This window comes from Trametes versicolor (genome assembly GCF_000271585.1).
Source record: "Trametes versicolor FP-101664 SS1 unplaced genomic scaffold TRAVEscaffold_5, whole genome shotgun sequence".
Taxonomy (NCBI): domain Eukaryota; kingdom Fungi; phylum Basidiomycota; class Agaricomycetes; order Polyporales; family Polyporaceae; genus Trametes; species Trametes versicolor.
In genome coordinates, this window is record NW_007360325.1 from 1,324,517 (window position 1) to 1,346,556 (window position 22,040).

Here is a 22,040-nt window from a genome sequence, read left to right on the forward strand (position 1 = left end):
TTTGTGCGCGTCGTGTGAGCAGCGTTTACGGCCGTTCTCATACCTTGTCTGGACATGCGCGGTGGTGAGTAGCGCTACTTACCTCCGGATATCAGAGGCCCCGCGCTAACCTTCGCTATATAACCCCATAGGATGAACACCTCGCGCCTACCTATATACAATGTATCGTCGCAGATAAGCCACCTTAATAATCCGCAGACGTCTACATGCTCCCATGCCACCAGCGGTGAGTGGGAGAAGCTGGTCTCCCATGTGCATGGCACAGACACGCGCTCTGAGCGATTGCGACGTCGGCGTTATGCGTCATTTAGGACCTACATCGACTAATTGACCAAACGAGGTCATGTCATGTCATGCATCCCTCGCTATCTAAACCCCCATGCTGGTCGACTCGGAGGTGAGGCATTGTGGTTACTGGCTGTGGAAAAGGGACTCCGTTCTGGCTCTGACAGTCTAGAGCATTTCCAATTTTTCTAGTGAACTTTCGAAGTCAATCTCCTGGTCTTGGCTCGCGGCCCCTGTTCAATTGGAACATATGGTACCAGGCCTAGGAGCCAAGATGACGCACGTTGGAAGTACCGCAATTCCCCAGGATCGGCACGGTGGACCATCGCGAAGGCGCAAGACGGTCCAGCCCACGCCCAAGACGCAGCACCGACTTTCCTCTGCGAACTCACGGAGCAAATCCTGTACCCACTCCCATAAGGTCCCGACGCCCAGGAAGTGCCCCGTGGAGCCCGTCTTCCCGAAACTCTGGCTGCGGCGGCGCCTCGCGCGAACGCAGCCAATACCAAAACGCACCAGCGCGCCGCCCGGGTTAAAGGGAGGTTATCGACCTCCTATCGCACGTACCTGTTCAATCGCTGTGTGAAAGCGCCCTTCTCATTCCGTCGAGAAGCCCCGGCACGCTCCCAGACCTTCGTCGAGTGACCGTGTGTGGTGGAGCGGGGCGGTCGCGGTCCGTCTCCTTGACCTTCGAGCGGGCGTACTGGACTCCGGACGATAGTCTGTGTATATGGCCATTGGCTACTCGGAACGGAGCCTGCCTCTATTCTAAGCCTATAAATGCTGCAGGGGTTCTGAGCATTATGGATAGGCTTGTAGTCATCGTCGCCTTCCGATAGCTCCTCCAAACCCACCATGGCCCCCGCAGTGACTTTCGACTCTCAGCCCCTCGAGGCGCCTCTTCTTCTCAACAAGACCGGCGTAAAGAGTGAGGTGGCCAACGGCGCCTATGATGTCAAGGAGGACTACAATGGTGACTACCGCTTTGCGCCCATCGAGGAAGCGCAGGTGTCGAGGGCGATGATCAAGCGGTGAGTATCTCTAGTCCTTAGCTCAACGGTCGAATGCGATATTGAACTGTATGTCAGCTACTTCAACCTGATGTATGAGCGCGCCATTTCGGACGTGGTGATCATCGGTGCCGGTAGCGCAGGTCTCTCTTGTGCGTACCACCTCGGCAAGACGCGCCCCGACCTCAAAATCACGATCATTGAGGCGAGCGTTGCTCCCGGTGCGTAATATACAATTCCCTCCCCACAGCACACTGAACAAGCTGTACAGGTGGAGGCGCCTGGCTCGGAGGACAGCTGATGACACCCATGGTCGTCCGCAAGCCCGCCGACCGCTTCCTCCAGGAGCTGGGCGTGCCGTTCGAGGACGAAGGCCCGTTCGTGGTTGTGAAGCACGCCGCGCTCTTCACCTCCACCATCCTCTCGCGCGTGCTCTCCCTCCCGAACGTCGCGCTCATGAACGCGACCGCCGTCGAGGACCTCATCGTGCGCCCGGACGCCCTCAATCCTGGGGCGCAGCGCGTCGCTGGGGTCGTCACGAACTGGACGCTCGTCGCGCTCAACCACGACACGCAGTCGTGCATGGACCCGAACGTGATCACCGCGCCCGTCGTCGTGAGCGCGACGGGCCACGACGGCCCGATGGGCGCGTTCTCCGCGAAGCGCCTCGTGAGCATGGGGCTCCTCAAGGAGCTCGGGAACATGCGCGGGCTCGACATGAACCGCGCGGAGCCCGCGATCGTCAACGGCACGCGCGAGGTCGCCCCCGGGCTCGTCATGACCGGTGCGTGCTCTATATAGTGTGTTTGGAGAGGGTGGGGAGGGGACTGACGGGCTGCGATGCGCTGGCAGGTATGGAGCTGTCCGAGCACGATGGCTCGAACCGCATGGGACCGACGTTTGGCGCGATGATGGCGAGCGGTATCAAGGCGGCGCGCGAGGCTATCCGCATCATCGAGTCTTCGCAGATCGTCGACGGCAAGATCGTAGCGTGAACAGAACGCCGAGTTGCTTAGGCGGAGGGTAGGAAGAAATAAGTCCATCCAGAACAGTGTATATTCCTAAACAACTTGCGTGTAAACCCAATGTACATTGACCCCCACTCACCAACACTGGCGCATGCGCTCTGCTAGTCTGAGTCTCTAGTTTTGGAGCCTCGGTGCGTGGCGCGACCGCTCGGAACCGTCTGCAACGGAAGTAGCAAAAACGCTATGATAGTCGTACAACACCGTGCCTGATAACCGATTAGAAAGAGTGCAGAACGAAACAGGAATCGACCTAGATGATGCGCATAGATGATGAGGGAGCACTGCAAGCCGAGCGGATATCGGGGACGGGGGGTGGAGCAAGCGAGCAAGTGGGTGCAGAAAGGCGGGCAGCGGGCGGGGACATGAAGAGAACTATGTGCAGCAACGCCGGCCGCCTGTGCTAGAGTTCAAGTTCAAGTTCATCGGAAGAGGGGATGGGACGGGGGATGGAGAAGTCGCGAGACCACACTGAGAGGGATATAGGGGTGAGGGCATAAACAGTCAAGTGTACCATATGATCATCCGGCAGATTCGTTTGGAGAGCGAGCTGAAACTTGGTTCTATCGAGGACGGGCGATCCATTGGAGAAGACGGCTCGCCGCGGGGCGTATTCGTGTGGTGAAACGCGGTCGGGACGACGAGCCCGTGTCTACCCACATATATTTAAGGCCGTGGCAGGGTTCATGAGCTCCGCGGCGGACTATCACGCCCTCACGGCCCTCGGCACAGGCGCGGGCTTCTTCGCAGGGGTCGCGCCCAGCGCCGCGCTTGCCATCTTCGCCGCACGCAGCAGCGCGCTCTTGTTTGTGCGCGGCGCCACGGTCGGCGCCTGCAAGCTGCTCGGGCGCGGGCGGGGCTTTGCCGGGGCCACAGGCTCCTCCTTCGGGGCGGGGGTAGGCCTGGCCCTGGGAACAGTGGGGGCGGTCTTCGACGCGAACGCGGCCGATGGGCGCGGGGCGGGTCTCGTGGTAGAGGTGAGCGAGGTGGTACGAGAGAGCGCGAGGCGGGCGGGGGCGGGGCCCGCCGTTGTGGATGCAGCGGAGGGCGGGCGGGAGAATGTCGGGCGCGCGGAGCTGGTGCCGCTGAAAGACTGGCGTGAGGAGGATCGCGAAGGGCCTGTTTGTGAAGGCTGGCGGACTGGGGTGCGTGAGACGTGAGTAGGCTATATGTGCGGAAATATCAGTTGTGCTCACATCCGAACGAAGAAGGCGGCGCGGAGTCCTTCTGCTGTCTGAGTGCCGCGCTCCTGTTCGTCCTGGGAGCGACAGCTGGCGGGCGCGTGCTCGCAACAGCAATCGACTCGCGCCTCTTGTGCCCCGGGACACCGTCGAACGTATGCTTAGGGTCCTTCCCATTGGCACTGGCATCGGAGTTGGCAGTTACCGGGCGCCTCGGCTTTTCTTCAGGCTTGATACCCAGTCTGAGCGAGGCAGCACGCGTCATGCGCGGGGCGACGACCGGGGGCGCGGTGGACGCGACGGAGATGGTCTCGGAGCGCTTGTGCCCGGGCACGTTCGCGAACGTCTGCGCGAGGCGTTCTTTGGTGGGCGGGGCGCGTTTGGGAGACTCATAGGATATGCCAGCGCGAAGTGCAGCTGCCTTGGACATACGCGGGACGATATCGGGCGCTGCATGCGTCGCGGGCAGGTTGCGCGCCTTGAACGCAGGCTTACCCAGGCCATGCGCAGAGGTCCCAGCAGTTGAGGACGCGGGGTACCCGTTATCTGAACGGCCATTCCGAAGCGCGGAAAGCACGGACGACGAGACCGAGCGGAGCGAGCCCGCGGGTACATTATCGTAGTCGGGGTGGCCAACGTCGGGGAGCTCGGTCGTGGGGAAGGGGGGCGAGGACGCGAAGATGGCCTGGATCTGCATCTCCGCGATCTGCGCGTCCGTGGAGCCCATAACGGCGTTCTGCGCGGCGGAGAGGCCGTACAGCGCGCGGATGGAGTTGGGGGTGTCGTTGCGCGCGACCTCGGGGTCGGGGTCGCCCATGAGCGAGTGCCAGACCTCGACGGCGCGTCTGCGCTCGAGCACATATACCCACACCGGGCCTCTGCGGATCGGGGGAGGGTGCGCGTTAGGGATGGAGGGACACGAACAGGGGACGGAACTCACTCGGCGAAGGACTCAAAGTCGGGCCCGAACAGCTCGAATAGAGTATCTGGGTCGGTCTCTACGTCAAATTCCATCTGGCGCTCCTTCACGATCTGCGACGCGAGGCACGGTAAGCATTGCAGGGGCATGCCACAGGCGATTCCTAGGGACGCACCTCGAAGCCAGCGTCGGAAATGCGCAACTCGATATCGAATCTATGGTTGAGCGCATGGTGCTTGATAATGGCGACCGTGCGCGTCGGGAGAGAAACAGGGCTGGATACAATCTCAATCTCTCCGGGAGCCTGTGTGGGGGAAGAAGGGGCGGACATTGCTGGTCGGTTTAGAAGGCGGGAAGGAAGGAAGTGGCGAGCAGATAACTATTGACAGAGCGAAAGAGGACGAAGAGGCAAGCCAGGAGAACAGATAAAAGAAAGCAAGGTGAACTGGATGGCCCCGGAGGAGGTCTGAGGAATCGTATGTTCAAGTTGGAGGACGTTCGGGAGAAGGAGGCTTGGGAGGCTGGCGCATCTCCCGCCTCTGCATCATTCCCTCAGGGACAGCGTGTTTGCCCGGACCCCGGACACATTTCCATTGCCCTTTACACCCGTGACAGACCCTTTTCGTTCTCTCTGCCCTGTTCTGTCTTCCAGAAAGACGAAAACATACGCTGACTCTCCCCCTGCGATATGTCGCCCGGTGATGTCCTGCACGAGCCATGTCAGCCCCTGTTCGGCCCAGCAAGCAGTATTCGGAGTCGTGACCGACGCGTCCAAACGCGTTACGTCACGGTCACTCTCACCTTGACAACATGGGCGTCTTGTCGAGGACCTCCGGCTCCGCCTCTTTCCTCGACTCCCGTTCCGTCTTCCTTCTCTGTTCACGTTTCGACATACTGTGCAGTCAGCCTGTTCTTGCAGTATCAGATGCCTCGGATTGATAAATACTGCTCAGCTGCTTGCTAGGTGGACCCACATGATAAACTCACTCGATGACCTTCAGGTCCACACAACGACACAACAAGACCATATATGATCTTCTCGGCAAATATTCATCTCGGGATCGGGCCCGAGTTATGTTGCAACCTGCGCCGAAGTCGTCCGCCTCTTCACTGGCTTCGAAGGCGCGAACCCGGCTACATTCTGTTCAGTGTCAAGGGTATCAATATATGCATATGTCGGAAGTGCCTCTCATGGCGGAATGTTTACGCTTTACATGCCATATATAGACAACCTGCTCTGTGGTGCACATAAGTAAAGCCTCTTAGATCCTAATGGTTTGTAGCAGCTCCCTTGCGCTCATGCAATTCAGACCGATAGCAAGAGTGGAATCATGTCCGCGCCCGTGAGCGTAGAATGCCCTTGATCCCATATTCAAAGCACCCTTGAATCGAACGGTCTATTTGCGTCTATGACGACTACTACCCTTTCATTTCGGCACATTTTATTCGCCCCCGTGCTGCGTCATAGAACTAGATGGATGCGGTGTCTGTCGGCGGTGGCCATGGTAGAACGTCGGGGGCCACTGCGGTGCGCAGGCGGAGCGGGGCGGGTCTCGTGATCGGGGGCTGGGGTACATTCTAGGCGCCTAGAGGGACGGCTTGGAGAGTAACGTCCATCCCAATCCCGAGCATTACTAGGACGCCCTCTCGACCCACGCTGCACGCTGCACCATCTCCTTACTCTCTCCCGAACCACCATGATCGCCCGAACGCATGCCCGCAGACTTCCCACCCTCGTCGCTCGCTCGCTCTCTACAGAGGCTGCACCATCGTCCGGCACACATCCCCCGCCTCCGCCCCCGCCCTCTAAGCACCCTTCTTCGAAGCCACTAGCTCGAACTCGTCTGAACCCCGCTCCCCGACCTACTGTGTCTCGTCGGCATGAGGTGCTCTCCTCGCTACCGCCCTCGTTCGGCCGCAACCAATTCTTGCCGGTCACCGACTCGACGCGTGCCCTGCTCGAAGGTATCGTCGCCAAGTTCGACGCTCCTATCCGGTATGCCTTCGCGTACGGCTCCGGGGTGTTCGAACAGGATGGGTACTCGACCAGCAGTCCGTCGTCCACCGGCGGCCCCATGCTAGACTTCATGTTCGCCGTCACGCACGCGGATCACTGGCACTCGATCAACATGCACCAGAACCCGTCGCACTACCCGCTCGGCGCTCGTATGCTGGGCTCGTCGTTTGTCGCGAAAGTGGAGGAGATCTCGCCTGGAGTGTGGTTCAACTCCATGGTCCGGATGGACGGCGTGGTACGTCCCGTCCCGTAGCCTCGTGTTTGCAAAGACACAGGCTTACAGTGCTGGCGTAGACGATCAAGTACGGAGTGACGACAGTGGATAACCTCTGTTCGGACCTGCTGAACTGGAAATCGCTCTACCTGTCCGGGCGCATGCACAAGCCCATCCGGATTATAAAGGACGACGCACGCGTACGACTCACTCAGCAAGTCAACCTCACCTCCGCGGTGCGCACCGCGCTCCTCACGCTCCCCGACGCGTTCTCCGAGCGCGAGCTCTTTGAACGCATCACCGGCTTCTCATACGGCGGCGACGTGCGTATGCTCCTTCCCGCGGAGAACCGTGGCAAGGTCGGGAACATCGTCCGCAAACAGGCCCCTCAGTTCAAGGAGCTCTACCACCGGCTCGTCGTCGCGCTCCCCGGCGTGCACTGGCCCGCACACGCGGACACGATCCAGCAGGACACGTCCCCGCACGCGCGTGCGGCGCACCTCCGCAAGCTTCCGTCAAACCTACTGAAGGGCGTAACGGCCCGCTACGCGTCGCAGCCCTCGACGCCCTCACGCGAAGCGGACGAGACCGTGTACTGGACGAAGCTTGCGGGCGACCCCGGGCTGCCGAACATCATCGAGAAAGGTGCGCGTTTCCCCCGCGCGCGTCCGTTTGATCTAGCCGCGTGCTGACACATCTGGCGCCCAGAGCTGCACGGAATTGTGCGGTACCCGTCGGCCGTGCAGACGCTCAAGGGCCTCGTCAGCGCAGGGCCCGTGAAGAGTCTCCGCTACTCAACCGAGAAGGTCAGCAAGTGGTGGAAGGGCTCGAGCGCGAGCGCGTCGTCATGATAGTGCGAGCAGTAGGCGCTCGTGCGGGTCGCGGCGGAATTCAACTTCAACACGGATGCATTGGGGCTGAGTACACTCTATCGGGATCGCCTCCCCGCATATCTCATACGGTATAATATTAGCTACACTTAGACCCATCGGCTGCGGCGCACGGCTTAGTCTGGCATCTGTATCAATAATATTGGGACTCACACGCTCCACTTGCTCATACTTATAGATATTTCATGAGGCAAGCGTGTCTTAGACCGAAGAGCTGTGAACTTAGGGACATGATCGGGCCTGTTGGCCAGCTGAAGTGGGTGTAAATGAAGCACACCCACATGAGGTGAGCGGGTGAGTGAGTCAATTGATATTTGGGACTCGACCAGCATACTGATAAAAGACTTCTTGTTTTTGCAGGTTTCGGCTTTTCGGTGCCACACACGACAGGACTACTGGCCCAACAGGGTTGACCCAACTCTGAACATTTCAACATATTGTACATTACATTCTCTGACTGCTTGACTTCTGGTTTCCGCACTCTGCTTCTGACGTTCTTGCCTTCGTCATACTATCACCTCGCAGGGCTCACGCGTCCCGGAGGGCCTTCCTGAGGTCGTCAATCTTCTTGACCGCCGGGCGGTTCATCATCGCCTGGTGCCACCTAAAGATTGGCGAAAAGCAACGTGGGTGCCAAGTACCCGTTAGGCCTCAGGCCCCATGAACGCGGCCGTGAAACTCACTTGTGGACGGACGGGAAATCTTGGGCAAAGTTGAACCCTTCGTAGCCGCGCATGATAGGCCCGTCGACGGCGGTGACGTTCCACCTAGTGCATACAACGTATCGGCGCCGGACGTGCAGGACGACTGTCGACCAAACGACTCACGGGATGAAGCTGAGGTCGGCGACGGTGCGCTTGCCGTCGACGAGCCACTCCTGCTTGGAGAGCACGCTCTCGAGGACGCCGAAGATGCGCAGGACCTCCTTCTGGTACCGCTCAATAGCGCTCGGGATTTTCTCCGAGTGCTGGCGGAGGAACCAGAGGGCTTGGCCAAAGTACGGTCTAGTAAGGGATAAGGTCAGGCTAACGGTGTGTTGTTGTGCAGCGAGGGTGGACAGACCCTTGACCGGACGCCTGGAACATGAGCCACTGCAGCTGCGTGGTCTTGTCCTCGAGGGTCTTCATGGACAGCTTGCCCTCGGGGTCATACTTGTCGGCGAGGTACGTGATGATCGCGTTCGACTCCCTGTCGTCGCGCTCTGGTCAGTCCTACCCCATTGCTGACACCACACTGTTCAGGCGGCGCTCGCTCACCAGACGACGAAGTCGTTGTTCCCGTGGTCGATGAGCGTCGGGATACGCCCGTTGGGGTTGTACTTGGTGTGCTCGGGCTCCTTCTGCTCGCCCTTGTACAGGTCGAGGTAGATCGGCTGGTATTGGAGGCCGAGCTCCTCAAGGACGATAGCGGTCTTCCTATCATATCAACCAGTGAGCGGTGAGTACGCATGCCAATATTGTCGTGGGGGTGGGGGTGGGGGTGACATACCATCCGTTCGTGCCGCCTTTGGACATGTACAGAGTGAGGGGGGCTGCTTGAGACATGGTGTGCGTGCGGTGGTATGACGAGTGCTTGAGATTCGATGGTGTAGAGGATGCCTTGTCCAGCCTCAGCCGTCACCTTTTTGTGCTCGACTGTACCAGCGCTCAAATCGTTTCCCATAGTACACAACGATACACGCCCAAGCAAAAAGTGACTCGACACCTGGCAGTGCTTCGATCCCCTGGAAAACACGCTTCATCAGCCGCAGTACACGTTCTCAGACTGCGATCTGCCACCCTCAGCAGATCGTCCCGTCGCCAGCATGGTCGGACCCTCGGCGAGCTTCTAGACCGCGGAGTCGTGGCGTCGTGCATATCCGTCCCCTCATGGAGACAGGTGTCGTCATGCCAACCCTTGAAGCTTCAGCAGCGGTCCGTGCACTGCCTGCGCCGTGCTTTGTGTGATCAGGCTGACACCCACCGGGAGAATGCAGGCAACGTTCAACAAGATCCGTACCGAGTCTATCCGGATTGCGGACAGACTTTCGCAAAACCGTTCTCGAATGGCGGCAACGGTGGCGCAGAAAAACTCGCGCTACGTTCTCTGCCGGGTGGAAAGCTCTTCTGGGCTGACCCGCCAAGTTATGGACCGGCTGGTGTCCGACATAAAGAGTCCACAAGTAAGTGACAGTGCCGGATCGCCACGTAGGTCACCGGCGTGGTGGATCGGGTGTCTCGTCCGAAAAGTATATCTCAGAATACTAGCGAATAGCGAGTTTTGCAATGGTCAATGCAGTGGTGGGTCACACACAGCAGCGGCAACAGTAGTCGACGGTGACTCGAATGTGAGCCTGCGCTAAACTGCCTGGATGATGATGTCAACGAACCATTACAGCTGCCATATAGAGAAGGGCGCTTCCCGCGTGCCATGGGCGCCTCCGGTTGAACATGATCGTTCTGCCCTTGTGCAGCCACCCCGAGGACCATTGCAGTCCGTTCGCTTGGCATGGCTCAAAATATGCGAAGATGGATATCCCCGCTAAGTGAGTGGGGACGAATTATTCTTATCATGTCCCGCGCAGCACACAGAGATTTAAACTACTCAACAGTCGGACTTGGTCGGACAGTTCAAGTTCAATTTACGCGTTCCCCTCGGCGTATCAGCCGCCGCCGAGTCTCCCCTGGTCAAGGACGTGAGGCACAACTATCCGTGGCGCGGTTGTCTATCACTTTGCGCAGGCCGACTAGAGCGTGTACTGGTGGGTTGCCCTCAACTACTCACCAGCAGCAAGGTGCACGTTTCCCTCAGTCAGATCCGTGCTCGATGAAACCGCAGAGAATTGTTCCGTCAAGTTTGACACTACCGTTTCCGATATTCTAGCTAAAGCACTCCCAGGCAGATGTTATTGCGAGACTCAAACGCTCACGGGACGCTTGGTCTTCCTGAGGTCATCTACCTTCTTGATCGCAGGGCGGTTCAACATTGCGTAGTGCCATCTGGACGGTGAAACGCAGCGTGAGTACATTTGAACGTTCCTTGTACTCTGTGGATGTGACATAGAACTCACTTGTGGACCGAAGGGAAGTCCTTCGCGAAGTCGAATCCCTCGTAGTCGCGCAAGATAAGTCCGTCGACGGCAATAATGTTCCACCTAGTAAGGTGATTGATACATCAGGCGTTATGGTCTCCAGAACCATGCACAACGGAAACTCGGACGTACGGGATGAAGCTCAGGTCCGCGACGGTGAACTTGTCGCCGAGGAGCCACTCCTGCTTGGAGAGCACGCTTTCGAGGACGCTGAACACGCGCAGGGTCTCCTTCTGGTACCGTTCGATCGCGCTGGGGATCTTCTCAGGATGGGAGCGGATGAACCAAACGGCCTGGCCGAAGTAGGGCCTGACAGTAGGGTGAGCCCCACATCATGGTCAGGGTGCGACGAGACAAGACATACCCTTGTCCGGACGCCTGGAACAGGAGCCATTGCAGCTGCGTGATCTTGCCCTCGAAGGTCTTCGGCGACACCTTGCCCTCGGGGTCGTACTTGTCCACGAGGTACGTGACGATCGCGTTGGACTCCCTATGGTTGCACCCCGTTCAGTCACATGCCAGCGCTGATACAACATCCTGCAGAATGTGCTCGGCGTCTCACCAGATGATGAAGTCGTTGTTCTCGTGATCGATGAGCGTTGGAATGCGTCCGTTGGGGTTGAACTTCGTGTGCTCAGGGTTTCTCTGCTCGCCTTTGTCCAGGTCGAGGAAAATAGCGTGATATTCGAGACCGAGCTCTTCGAGCACCATGGCGATCTTCCTGCAATCGTCAAAGGTGGGCTTTCCGGTATCAAACGTGGCGTGCAATGTAACGCACCAGCCGTTGGTGCCGGTGTTAGACTGGTAAAGGGTGAAGTGAGGCATGAGGGCGTGCGGCTGGTGGCTCAATGAGGTCAGTGGGGATGCGATGGCGAGGATGCTTTTTACGGCCCTCGCCTCTCGTCCCTTTATGCGTCGTCCGAGCGTTCTTTTGAGCTGATAGTGCCTGCAATCCAGACTTCTACAACAAGTCTCGAGACCTGCTTGGATCCCTTGCTCAGTAAGCCGCAGTCGCCGTCCCTCGCACGATGATGCTCCCGGGGCTCGCATCCTGGGCGACGTGACCCGGCGGGGTTCCTGCAAGAGACTTCTGGACCACATCATGGAGTCATGGATGGCGTCCTGTCACGAAGATCGCGCCTCGCCATGGGTCGAGTGCGGGCGTGCGCTCCCTTGTGCCTTCCATCGAGCAACGACCCATGTTCTTTCCAGGTCATCTGCTGGGGCTGATTCAGTGATGCACCACACCGACCGGTGCATGACTACTGCGCTCAAGATTGGTAAGGATCTTCGAGTTCATGGAGGAATACTGAGTAAGCGTGGAGTCTAGAAATGAAAGGTGAACCGAAATAATTTGGTCTGCGGTCAAAATAATCCTCCTGAACTGTCGCTGAACTGTCGAGCTTCAACCGCAAGCGACGCGTGAAAAGTAATGTATACTCCTTCTACGCCAAATAAGAGCGAATGGTCAGCTTCGAACGGGTTGCATCTGCGACGCGTATGTGGCCGTGGCGAATTTGAAGAAGAATGCCACCGTTGGCGAACCACTACGATTGCCTGTTTTGGAAGGGCGCTTCCTAGAAACTACGGGCGCTTATGAAATCATCCTACGCAGTCTCCGCGATTTCGAGGATCATCGCAGTCGCTCGCACAGCCCGGTCGCCTGGCATCACTTGAATCATTTCGTTTAGTATGCATATCTCCGATACGCTACTGAGGATGCATTTCTGATTCTCTAACGCAGCGACCTCCATCTTCTGGGAATGGAAGGCGAACAAAAGTTCGAGGGCGCAGAAGGCGACCGCCAATTTGAGAGAGCATACAACGATGACATCAAGCTATATGCAACTTTCGAGGATCACGATCGATTCATCACCCTAAGAGACCAATTACTCGCTGTAGATCTATACGCCGAGCCCAGCGGGGACGCTGACAGGCTTGAATGGCTCTTACACAGGAATATCACTTTGATCGTAAGCCCCATCTCTTATACAGCGTCCACAAGCTTATAGGATTGCTTCAGTTCGACCAGTACCAGGAACAAGCATACCTGCTGGATCCATATCTGGAACAGCTCTTCGCACCAGTAGTCGAGACGCTCAAGACTCACGCGAAGAAGTTCGTGAGCAGCAGCTCCGTCACCGTCTCGAAATGGCGGTTACACCGGCTTTCGCTGCTGGTGTACCACTTTATAAAGTTTCGAGGCTATAAGACCATGAGTCAGTCTTCTTTCCTTTTGACTTGGGCGTGACGGATCACTCACTTCATTCCAGCGAGGTTCTTCCCTCACGAGATCGCGGACCTGTCTGTCGTCCTGGACTACATCAGCGCGACCAACAGCCCTGTTCAGGAGATGCAACAGTGGCCGCTGCGCTACGCCATGCTCTTATGGCTTTCCCTCATCTGTATGATCCCTTTCGATCTGGAGCAGTTCGACGAGGTCGGACATTCGGGCGAGACCGCCTCCAGGATCGAGGCTGTGGCCAAATCGTTCTTGGGTCGGGCAGGCGTTGATCGCGAGGGTGCAGCTTTGCTACTCTCACGGCTGTACATGAGGTAATCTTTGCGCCATCTTCTCGGCGCGTATTGCACTGATTCGCAACAGGAAAGATATGGCCTCGAAACTTCCGGTGTTTCTATCGTATGCCACGTCTCAACTCGAAGGGCTATCGGACGCCTTCATGGTGACTAGATCCCTTCTTTAGGTCGGAGAGAGGACTGATGTGTTTAACGCGCACGTAGGGCTTGGGTATCATGCGTGTCATCTGCGAAGTGATGAAGCTAGGGGCTGCCGAAGAGGTGCAGGCGCAGAAAGAGTCTCTACTTCAAGTCACACAAACTTTAGCGGGTAACCGGACGCTCGTGGCCAACACGGCGATTCGGAAATTGCGCACCAAAGCCATCGCGAGAATTGTGATTCGGCTCCTCCCCGCCAAGATACGGAGGCTTCATGCGAAAGGTAAACCATAAAACGACACATTTGGAGGCTACAGCTCATCAATCGTTGGAAGGTCGTGCTTTGGGATCGGAAGGGAACGTTGGGGCCGAAGCCGTCATCGACGAAGACTTCGACGTTCCCGAAGAGACCGAAACCGTTTTGGAAGACCTATTCAAAGCTCTTCGTGATACGGTGAGCGCCCTTCTTCATATATCAACCCGCAAAGAGTTAAAAGGAGGGTCTTTGTTGCTTAGGACACCATCGTGCGGTACTCGGCAGCTAAAGGAATAGCAAGGATCTGCGAACGGTTGCCTGAAGACTTCGCGGAGCAGGTTCTAGACCAGGTCATTCATTTGTTCTCTATTCACTCCGCCGCAGTGGCCAGCATCTACGACATGCCGAGCATCGCGGAAAGCACATGGCACGGCGCGTGTCTTGCGTGTGCCGAGATGGCGAGACGTGCTTTGGTGCCAGATGAACGTCTCCCAGAGCTCATCGGATGGCTCACCAAGGTTTGTCATCGCTGATAGATTGCTGTTGAAGATAATAACTTGATTCGGGGTTATAGGCACTGTACTTCGACATCCGAAAGGGCGCGCATTCAATCGGCTCCAACGTGCGCGATGCGGCTTCCTACGTGTTATGGTCACTGTCCCGTGCACAGAGCGTGGAAGCGCTGGAACCGCATGCTCTCAACCTCGCTCGGCATCTCGTTGTTGCCGCGCTCTTCGACCGTGAGATCCACATACGCCGTGCAGCTAGCGCTGCGTTCCAGGAATACGTCGGGCGAACGGTGAGACCACTTCTGCTCATGATGTGAATGACTCTGACACCCTGCAGAGCTTGTTCCCGCACGGTATCGATGTGTTGAGGAAAACGGACTTCTATGCTATCGGTGTCCGCCGAAATGCATTCCTCGTAGCTGCGCCTGAGGTTGCGGAGTGAGTGTTTACCGCGCTGTGACCTGCCGTTACTGAATGATGAACAGACACGAAGAGTACCGGCCGTTCTTGATCGACCACCTTCTATCCGTGACTCTGCGCCATTGGGACCCTGCTATGCGCCAGCTCGGCGCACAATCCCTCCGGACTGTGTGCGACCTGGATCTTCCTCTTCTAGGTCCAGAAGTTGCTGCGCGTGTGGTGTGTCTCAATCCCAATGAAGCTTCGCTTATTGCTTACTTCGCGGTACCATAGGCAAGGCTCCTTGAAGTGCCGGATACAGGCGATGTACACGGAGCGCTCCTCGCTCTGACGGAGCTAGCATCATCCATGCGCGACTCGTCGCATCCTCAACTGGAGCCAGAGCGACGCAAGGTGAGTCCCATGTCTCCGTCTCGATCGGTGTGCACCCTAACTCCTGAGCAGGTCTTCGCATACCTCTCCACGGTGCCGCTCGCCACGATCCAGTCGCCGCGCCAGGAAGACATCACCGAAGCCGCCTGTCGATTCATCGCCGCGGGCATCTCGTATCCCGAGACACAGCACGCCCAAAGCAGCGTCCCCCACTGGCGCCGCGTTGTGGACTCCGGCCTCCGGAGCAAGAGCGCGGCCGTACAGGAGGCGGCTGCGGCGGCCCTTGCTGCGGTCAGCCGGCTGGTCGACTGCTCCGCCGTAGTCGACCGCCTTATCGGGGAGTTCGCCGCAGGCAGCGCGCCGATGCAGCAGAGCTTGGCGCGGGTTTTGGGCGTGCTGGACTACGCGTCGCATCCGCATGGGATCGAATCCGCGGTGCGGTGCTTGTTGGGGATGGTCGATCGCACGGTACGTTGGCCTCAGTACCTCTTGCTTGGCTCCGGGAAGGGTGTAGAGGGTGCTGACAAGGCTCTGTGTGGCGTTACGTGCAGAATGGAAGCGAGAATGTCGAGGCTCGGCGGAACGCCTTTGTGTCTATGCCGCAGATCCTCAAGAATGTCTCGGGCAGCTTGGTCAAGCGTTGGTGTTTCTCAAGTTTCCGTCCGATCGGCCAGCGCTGAAGTGTGTACAGATTTATCCGCCGAGATCGTCTGCGAGATGACGGACGCCCTCCTGGACGGCTTGACGGACTATACGAGCGACGAACGTGGCGACGTCGGGTCATGGGTGCGCATGGCTTGCGTGAACGGTCTCACATCTGTTGTGGAGACACTGTTTACGAATGCGTCCACCCTTGCCGAGTTCTCGAGTTACCTCCCGCCGGGTCGCTACCACGACGCAATCGGCGGCATACTCAAACAGGGGGTTGAGAGACTTGACAACGTCCGGCAGCAGGCAGGAGAGTGCGTCGTTACCTTGTTGCTGTTGCCGCCTCCTGCCGTGAAGCAAGCGCAGCAATGGCAGATACACGGCGATGCGAAGATGAAAGAGAAGTTCCTCAGGTACGCACATGCCAAGATATAGGGGCCGGTTCTCATTATTCTTGTATCTTGCAGCAACGAAGAGTCGGTCGGCTGGAACGACGGAAGTTGGCTTTTCCCTCGTGTGGTGGAACTCCTGGAGATCGAGCAGTATCGTGGCCAGTTGCTTGCAGGTCTAATTCTCAGTACGAGCACGAAGACGGACAGTACTGTAAGCGAGTTGATCTGCCCACCTCGGCTCCTTCTCAACGTGGTCTGCTAGCAACGGCCAGTTGCATCCGCACTTGTCACCTACGCTTTGCAACTGCCTATCGCGACGGAGGCACCCGACCACTATGACCAACGCAGCCTCGCTCGCGATCTTCTTGCACAGGCACAGAAGAAAGTCACTTCAAACATCGTCGTCATTCCGGTGCTGCAAACGTTCAACGTCCTCCTTGAGGCCGACGTCTTCGAAAACGTGCCACAAGATCCGGAGGGCTTGCAGACGTATGTTATTTCCGTTTAAGATCTCACTATCTACTACATCTGACATGGGTCGCCTTTTAGCCTGCGAACCCTTCTTGCTCTCGTGTCGAGAAATGCGGGGCGCGTGAAGAATCCGCAGCGAATAAACGTGTCTATGAGATGGTGAGTTCATTGGCTCTGCGCTTAGGTCATAAACTGATGGACAACAGTCTCGTCAATCTCATCCCTCTAGCGGAGTTGCAGAGCGACTGCATCGCCCAGCTATATCAATTTCTTGCACATCAATACCCGCGGGTGCGTCGCGTCTAAACTTTCGATGTGCGCGCGTCTGATTTAACACTTCCCTTCAGGTCCGCGCAGACACGGCGGAGTATCTATACCTCGTTCTTTCTAGCAAGAACACTGGTATGGAGACGGACGATGTGGAAGAGATTTTGCTTGAGACGGAATGGTAAGTTTTGGGGTAAACGCTTGTGTACATTTCTGACTGGCACATTATTTTGCAGGTCTTTGAAAGATAAGGATACGGTAGATGACGCTGCGAAGCGCTGCATCGAGCTATTGACAAAGGCCCATTTAGCATAGTAGATCGTCCCACTTGTACAATAGATATCTACGGACACATACCAGCCTACCAGTGTTTTATGGTGGATGAGCTGCACCAACCAGGGCCTCCTCGCCTCGAGGTCTTCGCGTGCCTGATATAGGATTCGTGGGAAAGTCAGTATCGTCGCGTACATGGGCGCCTAAAGTATCGTAACCGCTGGGCAGGACGTCACTGCATCGCGAGTCCTCGACTAACGTCCTTCCTCCTTCCACCACCACTCACGACCTCCACGATGGCGAGTCCACGCATGAGCAACCAAGAGCTCGCGGCTATCAACGCGGCCGCAGTGACGCGCGAATACACGGTCAAACCGCATCTCGGTGAGGATCTCGGAGAATTGGAGCGATGGCAGTAGGATGCTAAGTTGCAATGTATAGACTACCGGACGGTCTCCGCGGTGAACGGGTAATGCCCACGGTTTTGCTATAGCTTGGAGATGCTGACAGGAGAATACGTAGCCCACTGGTTGTGCTGGACAATGTCAAGGTGCGTCTTCTCGCTTGCGCCTGTTCCGGTTTGGTACTCAGCTAGCGCCCTAGTTCCCCTCATACAACGAAATCGTACAATTGACGCTCCCCGACGGTACCAAGCGTGGCGGACAAGTTCTGGAAGTCCAGGGCAAGAAAGCTATTGTCCAAGTCTTCGAGGGGACGTCCGGTGTCGATGTGAAGGCAACTCATGTGGAGTTCACCGGTAGCAGCATGAAGTTGCCCGTGGCGGAGGACATGCTGGGTCGTATCTTCAACGGCTCCGGCCAGCCCATTGACAACGGGCCCAAAGTGTTTGCGGAGGATTACCTAGACATCAACGGTACGCTGTGTTCACTTTATATAGCGGCCGTTCGGGCATCCTGACGCGTTTCTTAAAGGCTCTCCTATCAACCCTTACTCTCGCATATACCCCGAGGAGATGATCCAGACTGGTATTTCCACCATTGATGTCATGAACTCTATTGCGAGAGGACAGAAGATCCCCATCTTCTCCGCTGCCGGTCTACCTCATAACGAGGTACGCAGTCGCTCTGCGGTCGTGAAACTGACGCTTATTTACGCTATCATCTTCCTAGATTGCTGCGCAAATTGTACGACAGGCTGGTTTGGTCAAGGGTCCCACGAAGGACGTGCACGATGGTCATGAGGACAACTTCTCCGTCGTGTTTGCGGCGATGGGTGTCAACATGGAAACCGCGCGATTCTTCAAGGAGGACTTCGAGTCAAACGGCAGTCTCGATCGTGTCACCCTCTTCCTCAACCTCGCGAACGACCCCACAATCGAGCGTATCATCACGCCCCGCCTGGCACTTACCACTGCGGAGTACTACGCGTACCAGCTTGAGAAGCACGTCCTTGTCATCCTCACGGACATGTCATCATACGCGGACGCGCTCCGTGAGGCAAGTCGATCATACGGAATCTATCCGCAGCAAATAGCAGCTTCCTAACCACCATGCTTATTTGTAGGTCTCGGCTGCTCGTGAAGAGGTCCCTGGTCGCCGCGGCTACCCTGGATACATGTACACGGATTTGTCCACGATCTACGAGCGTGCAGGTCGTGTGGAGGGCCGCAACGGATCAATCACCCAAATTCCCATTCTCACCATGCCCAACGACGGTGCGTCCCAATCTCGACCGGTTTCAGTATGCCAGGGCCCGACTCAATTTACTGACGCTTTTGCAACGCTTCTCCCGTCCTCGTGGTTCTGTCTCTGCAGACATCACACATCCAATTCCCGATCTCACCGGGTACATCACTGAGGGCCAGATCTTCGTCGATCGTCAGCTGTACAACAGGCAAATATACCCACCGATCAACGTCTTGCCCTCGTTATCCCGTCTCATGAAGAGTGCCATCGGTGAAAAGCTGACGCGGAAAGACCACGGTGATGTCTCCAACCAGCTGGTACGTATCCGTGCGGAGACGTCGTGACACGGTCTGCTGACGTGCGTGCAATGCCTGTAGTATGCCAAGTACGCTATCGGACGCGACGCAGCGGCCATGAAGGCCGTCGTCGGTGAGGAGGCGCTTTCACCAGAAGACAAGCTCGCACTCGAGTTCCTGGACAAGTTCGAGAAGCAGTTCGTGGGCCAGGGTACGTGCCGCCTTCTCTCCTCGCCGCCTCCTCGCTCTAACCGTGTGCCTGTCGCCCCTCCTTATCTTCTGTGTGTCTCTGTGGGCGTCCGATACCGTGTTCGCAGGCGCGTATGAGAGCAGGTCGATCTTCGACTCGCTCGACCTGGCCTGGTCTCTGCTGCGCATCTTCCCGAAGGAGCAGCTCAACCGCATCAGCCCCAAGATCATCGCCGAGTTCTACGGGCGGAAGGCGCGCAAGCCGACGGAGGACGCCAAGCCGCAAGGCCACCCGGAGGACAAGCTCGTCGACGACGCGTGAGACCGCTGAGGTCCCCCATCCGCTCCACGCGGCCGTCGCTCGTGCCACTCGCGTGCTGCACCACGGACTTGACCAAAGGAAAGAGCGTGGCAGGAGACGCTACGAACACTCGCGCGTATACGTATACTTGTACACATTCACCACAATGCACATGTCCCGTCGTCCCACCGTGACTCATCCGGGGGGCTGTTGGTGCCCCCAGGCGCGGACAATCGTACGATACCGTCCTCGAGCGACGGGCGTGGTGGTTGTGTCCGCTGCGTGGCCGATAGGCTCGCTTGCCCTGATCACGACACGAACACGTTCTGCCCGCGCGGCCCTATGAATAGCGCCCCCCGTGCGCGGCCAGGCCAGGCTAATCTCAGACGGGGGGTGACGTCAGGCGTCTCGTACAAAACGTTGCATCTGGATATCTGGATATTCGCCACGGCCGGGGGACGCAGTACTTTCTGGCGGCAGACAGAAGCCTAATGCTGCTTGAGAGAAGCACCGCTGCGGTGCCACGCACGCTGTACAAGCTTGTCGGACGGATGGACGGACGTCGGACTCGGACATGCCACAGATGATGTCGCTCGCAATGGCAGATTGAAGTTTGTTTGTTTCATGAGCGAACCCTCGACAAAGATAACAACATAGTACACGGAGATGGGCCCGGGACGCGCTCCCACTTGTCGCGAGGGAGTGCTCATGTCCGCTCCTTCTCAGCGGGCCACTGCTCGTGCTGCCAGCGTCGTGCACAGCGGCCGGCCCTCTCCGCATGCCGCCACGGACCACACACCCTGCGGAACCCTGGCCATCCGCCCTCCGCGCCAATGCTCGGGGAGGAGGGAGTGTACGTACACGCCCCGTCCGCCCGTGCCACCGCGGGATCCTCGGCCAAAGCACGACAGCGTGCGGCGGCGCGAAGACGCCGCTGGCACTCGTCCAGTGCCATTTCAGCATAGATGGCCAGCACGCCCGATAGAGCTAGCGGGGCGGAGGCCGACACGAGCAGGCGCATGAGCATCCAATCGCCGACCCCGGTGCCCAGCAGCTCCAGGCCTGCACTCCAGACTTTGGCTCGAGTTCTAGGCCGTGCAGCAGACTGCAGAGCAGCGACCCCAGAAGAGAACGAGGAGAGCGCTGCAGCGTGCGCTGTCAGCGGCGGGGGTTCGCTGACGTGAACGTGGGCTCACGCACGGGCGATATGAACTTGCAGCGTCTTCTCTGCAGCCTCGCAGCATCTGCCGCGTCCGTGTGTTGGAGCTTGCTCGCCGCCGCGGTGCTCGGGACGCGGGACGCAGGGCCTGAACGTTGAACACTGAGTTCAACGTCGCGGATTCGCGCCTGCGGCTGCAGCCGTTGTATCAGCGAAGCCCGCAGGGTGTCCGGCAGGTACGGGCCCCAAGAGCTCGAGGCACACTGTAGATTGACCTGGCGGGTCCGCTCAACGCCGGGGGGCGAAAACGAGGCATAGCGAGGAAGGAGCGGACGGGCTGCTAGTGCGCGAAGCCCCCGGTGCGCGCCGGTGCCGACGAATAGCGTTGCGGCACACACACGCACAGACGCAGGGAGAACTGATTGCGCGCGCCCCCGGGGGCTGTAGTTCCTGCTCGCGCTGCCTCCTGCTGCTGATATAGGATATAGTGCGCGGCGTGCATTGAGTCCTGGCTCGCGGCGCGCGCGGAGTGGGATTGGTGGGGGTGGCTCGTGTGGCAGGGGCCCGGGCGGACCGTCAGTCTCAGTGGGTGCGCTGGGAGGAGATGTGGACGCTCCAGGAGCCGGGGCGCTGGGATGAGTAAGCGGCGGTGCGAGTGGACGGATATGGCGCGTGGGGTCCGGGCGAGGGGAGGGCGACAATTGAGTGTGCGGGGCGGCGGGGGGTGGGAGCGCGGCCGGTGAATTCCACACGATTTCTGACAAATGGCCCTGGGATCAGTACGTCTTGCGACACACAACACCCCGGCCGTGCGGGGGGCTCGGGGAGTTGTTCTGACGCGCCCGATGCCGACCACAAGACTGCAGCGGGCTCGGCGGTGAAACCGTCGCGGAGGTAAAAGAGCACGTTCGAATAACAAGACGCGGCGGATCGCGAATCGCCGGGGGAGGCCGCTCAGGTTCGCCAGCCGCAACACGATGGATCTCGCGCACAAGCCCTGCGGGGTTCATCCCACATTCCAGCACCAGTACCGGCATCAATCGAACCGCCAGGACGGGAAGGAGACCGGGCCCCGTGCCCCCGCACAAGTACGTACGACCTCGCCGCGGCACGGGGCTCGCACAACTGCCTATCCCGGCGGGCATCCCGCCGCGGCACACCTGCCTGCCTAGATTGGGTTCGGGCAGGGGGGATCTTGGGCTTGTGCTTGATCTTGATTGACAGCTGCACGATGCGGGGGTAGATGAGGATGATGCATGATGGTATCATCCCCCGATATCGTGGCGCGCATGCTGGCGTTGGGAGTTGGAGTTGACAGGGATGGGTGGGCGGGCGGGAGCTGGGAACTTGAGGGGGACCGGGCGAAGATGCACTATCAGCGCAGAAGCACGGCCGGTGCGGCGGCGTGGGTGGGGGCGTGTTGTGGATGGACGTCGTGCGCGGCGGGGTAGGTTCGTTCCACTAGGATCCTTCCGAGAGAGTTTGCGTTCAAGCCAGTACGAAGGCGGGAGTGCTTGCGGAAGAGCTCCGGGGCGCGCGCGTCGACGCAGTGGG

General features: G+C 58.4%; 6 protein-coding genes across 6 annotated transcripts; 4 read left to right on the forward strand and 2 right to left on the reverse strand.

The window, feature by feature from the left end:
* The first annotated feature begins 1,101 nt into the window (after positions 1–1,101).
* Positions 1,102–2,402, forward strand: TRAVEDRAFT_71517 (Thi4-domain-containing protein). Its single transcript, XM_008039608.1, has 4 exons — positions 1,102–1,316; positions 1,374–1,516; positions 1,567–2,079; positions 2,148–2,402. The coding sequence occupies exons 1-4, from the start codon at positions 1,141–1,143 to the stop codon at positions 2,288–2,290; spliced, it is 975 nt and encodes a 324-aa protein (XP_008037799.1). The 5' UTR covers positions 1,102–1,140; the 3' UTR covers positions 2,291–2,402.
* A 181-nt stretch (positions 2,403–2,583) lies between these two features.
* Positions 2,584–4,751, reverse strand: TRAVEDRAFT_71518 (uncharacterized protein; the record flags this gene model as incomplete). The annotated part of the gene is made up of 4 exons (XM_008039609.1): positions 2,584–3,460; positions 3,517–4,379; positions 4,442–4,533; positions 4,596–4,751. The coding sequence occupies 4 exons, from the start codon at positions 4,749–4,751 to the stop codon at positions 3,027–3,029; spliced, it is 1,545 nt and encodes a 514-aa protein (XP_008037800.1). The 3' UTR covers positions 2,584–3,026.
* A 1,366-nt stretch (positions 4,752–6,117) lies between these two features.
* Positions 6,118–7,732, forward strand: TRAVEDRAFT_58283 (Mmp37-domain-containing protein; the record flags this gene model as incomplete). Its single annotated transcript, XM_008039363.1, has 3 exons — positions 6,118–6,672; positions 6,732–7,296; positions 7,360–7,732. 3 exons carry the CDS (start codon positions 6,118–6,120, stop codon positions 7,500–7,502), a joined length of 1,263 nt encoding a protein of 420 aa, XP_008037554.1. The 3' UTR covers positions 7,503–7,732.
* A 337-nt stretch (positions 7,733–8,069) lies between these two features.
* TRAVEDRAFT_121349 (glutathione S-transferase C-terminal-like protein) lies at positions 8,070–11,436 on the reverse strand (the record flags this gene model as incomplete). The annotated part of the gene is made up of 6 exons (XM_008039610.1): positions 8,070–8,145; positions 10,591–10,674; positions 10,744–10,920; positions 10,976–11,101; positions 11,174–11,332; positions 11,369–11,436. The coding sequence occupies 6 exons, from the start codon at positions 11,434–11,436 to the stop codon at positions 8,070–8,072; spliced, it is 690 nt and encodes a 229-aa protein (XP_008037801.1).
* Positions 11,437–12,374: 938 nt separating this feature from the next.
* On the forward strand, positions 12,375–16,980 carry TRAVEDRAFT_166860 (TBCD protein; the record flags this gene model as incomplete). The annotated part of the gene is made up of 20 exons (XM_008039611.1): positions 12,375–12,584; positions 12,635–12,830; positions 12,885–13,167; positions 13,217–13,295; positions 13,354–13,570; positions 13,623–13,741; positions 13,804–14,061; positions 14,118–14,342; positions 14,390–14,490; positions 14,538–14,691; positions 14,746–14,865; positions 14,917–15,312; positions 15,396–15,483; positions 15,536–15,905; positions 15,960–16,095; positions 16,147–16,373; positions 16,434–16,514; positions 16,562–16,646; positions 16,703–16,803; positions 16,859–16,980. The coding sequence occupies 20 exons, from the start codon at positions 12,375–12,377 to the stop codon at positions 16,935–16,937; spliced, it is 3,525 nt and encodes a 1,174-aa protein (XP_008037802.1). The 3' UTR covers positions 16,938–16,980.
* Positions 16,981–17,170: 190 nt separating this feature from the next.
* TRAVEDRAFT_28619 (V-type ATPase) lies at positions 17,171–19,547 on the forward strand. Its single transcript, XM_008039043.1, has 10 exons — positions 17,171–17,279; positions 17,337–17,364; positions 17,418–17,445; positions 17,499–17,769; positions 17,828–17,967; positions 18,026–18,352; positions 18,420–18,570; positions 18,671–18,858; positions 18,919–19,048; positions 19,155–19,547. Exons 1-10 carry the CDS (start codon positions 17,192–17,194, stop codon positions 19,346–19,348), a joined length of 1,545 nt encoding a protein of 514 aa, XP_008037234.1. The 5' UTR covers positions 17,171–17,191; the 3' UTR covers positions 19,349–19,547.
* The last annotated feature ends 2,493 nt before the right edge of the window (positions 19,548–22,040 follow it).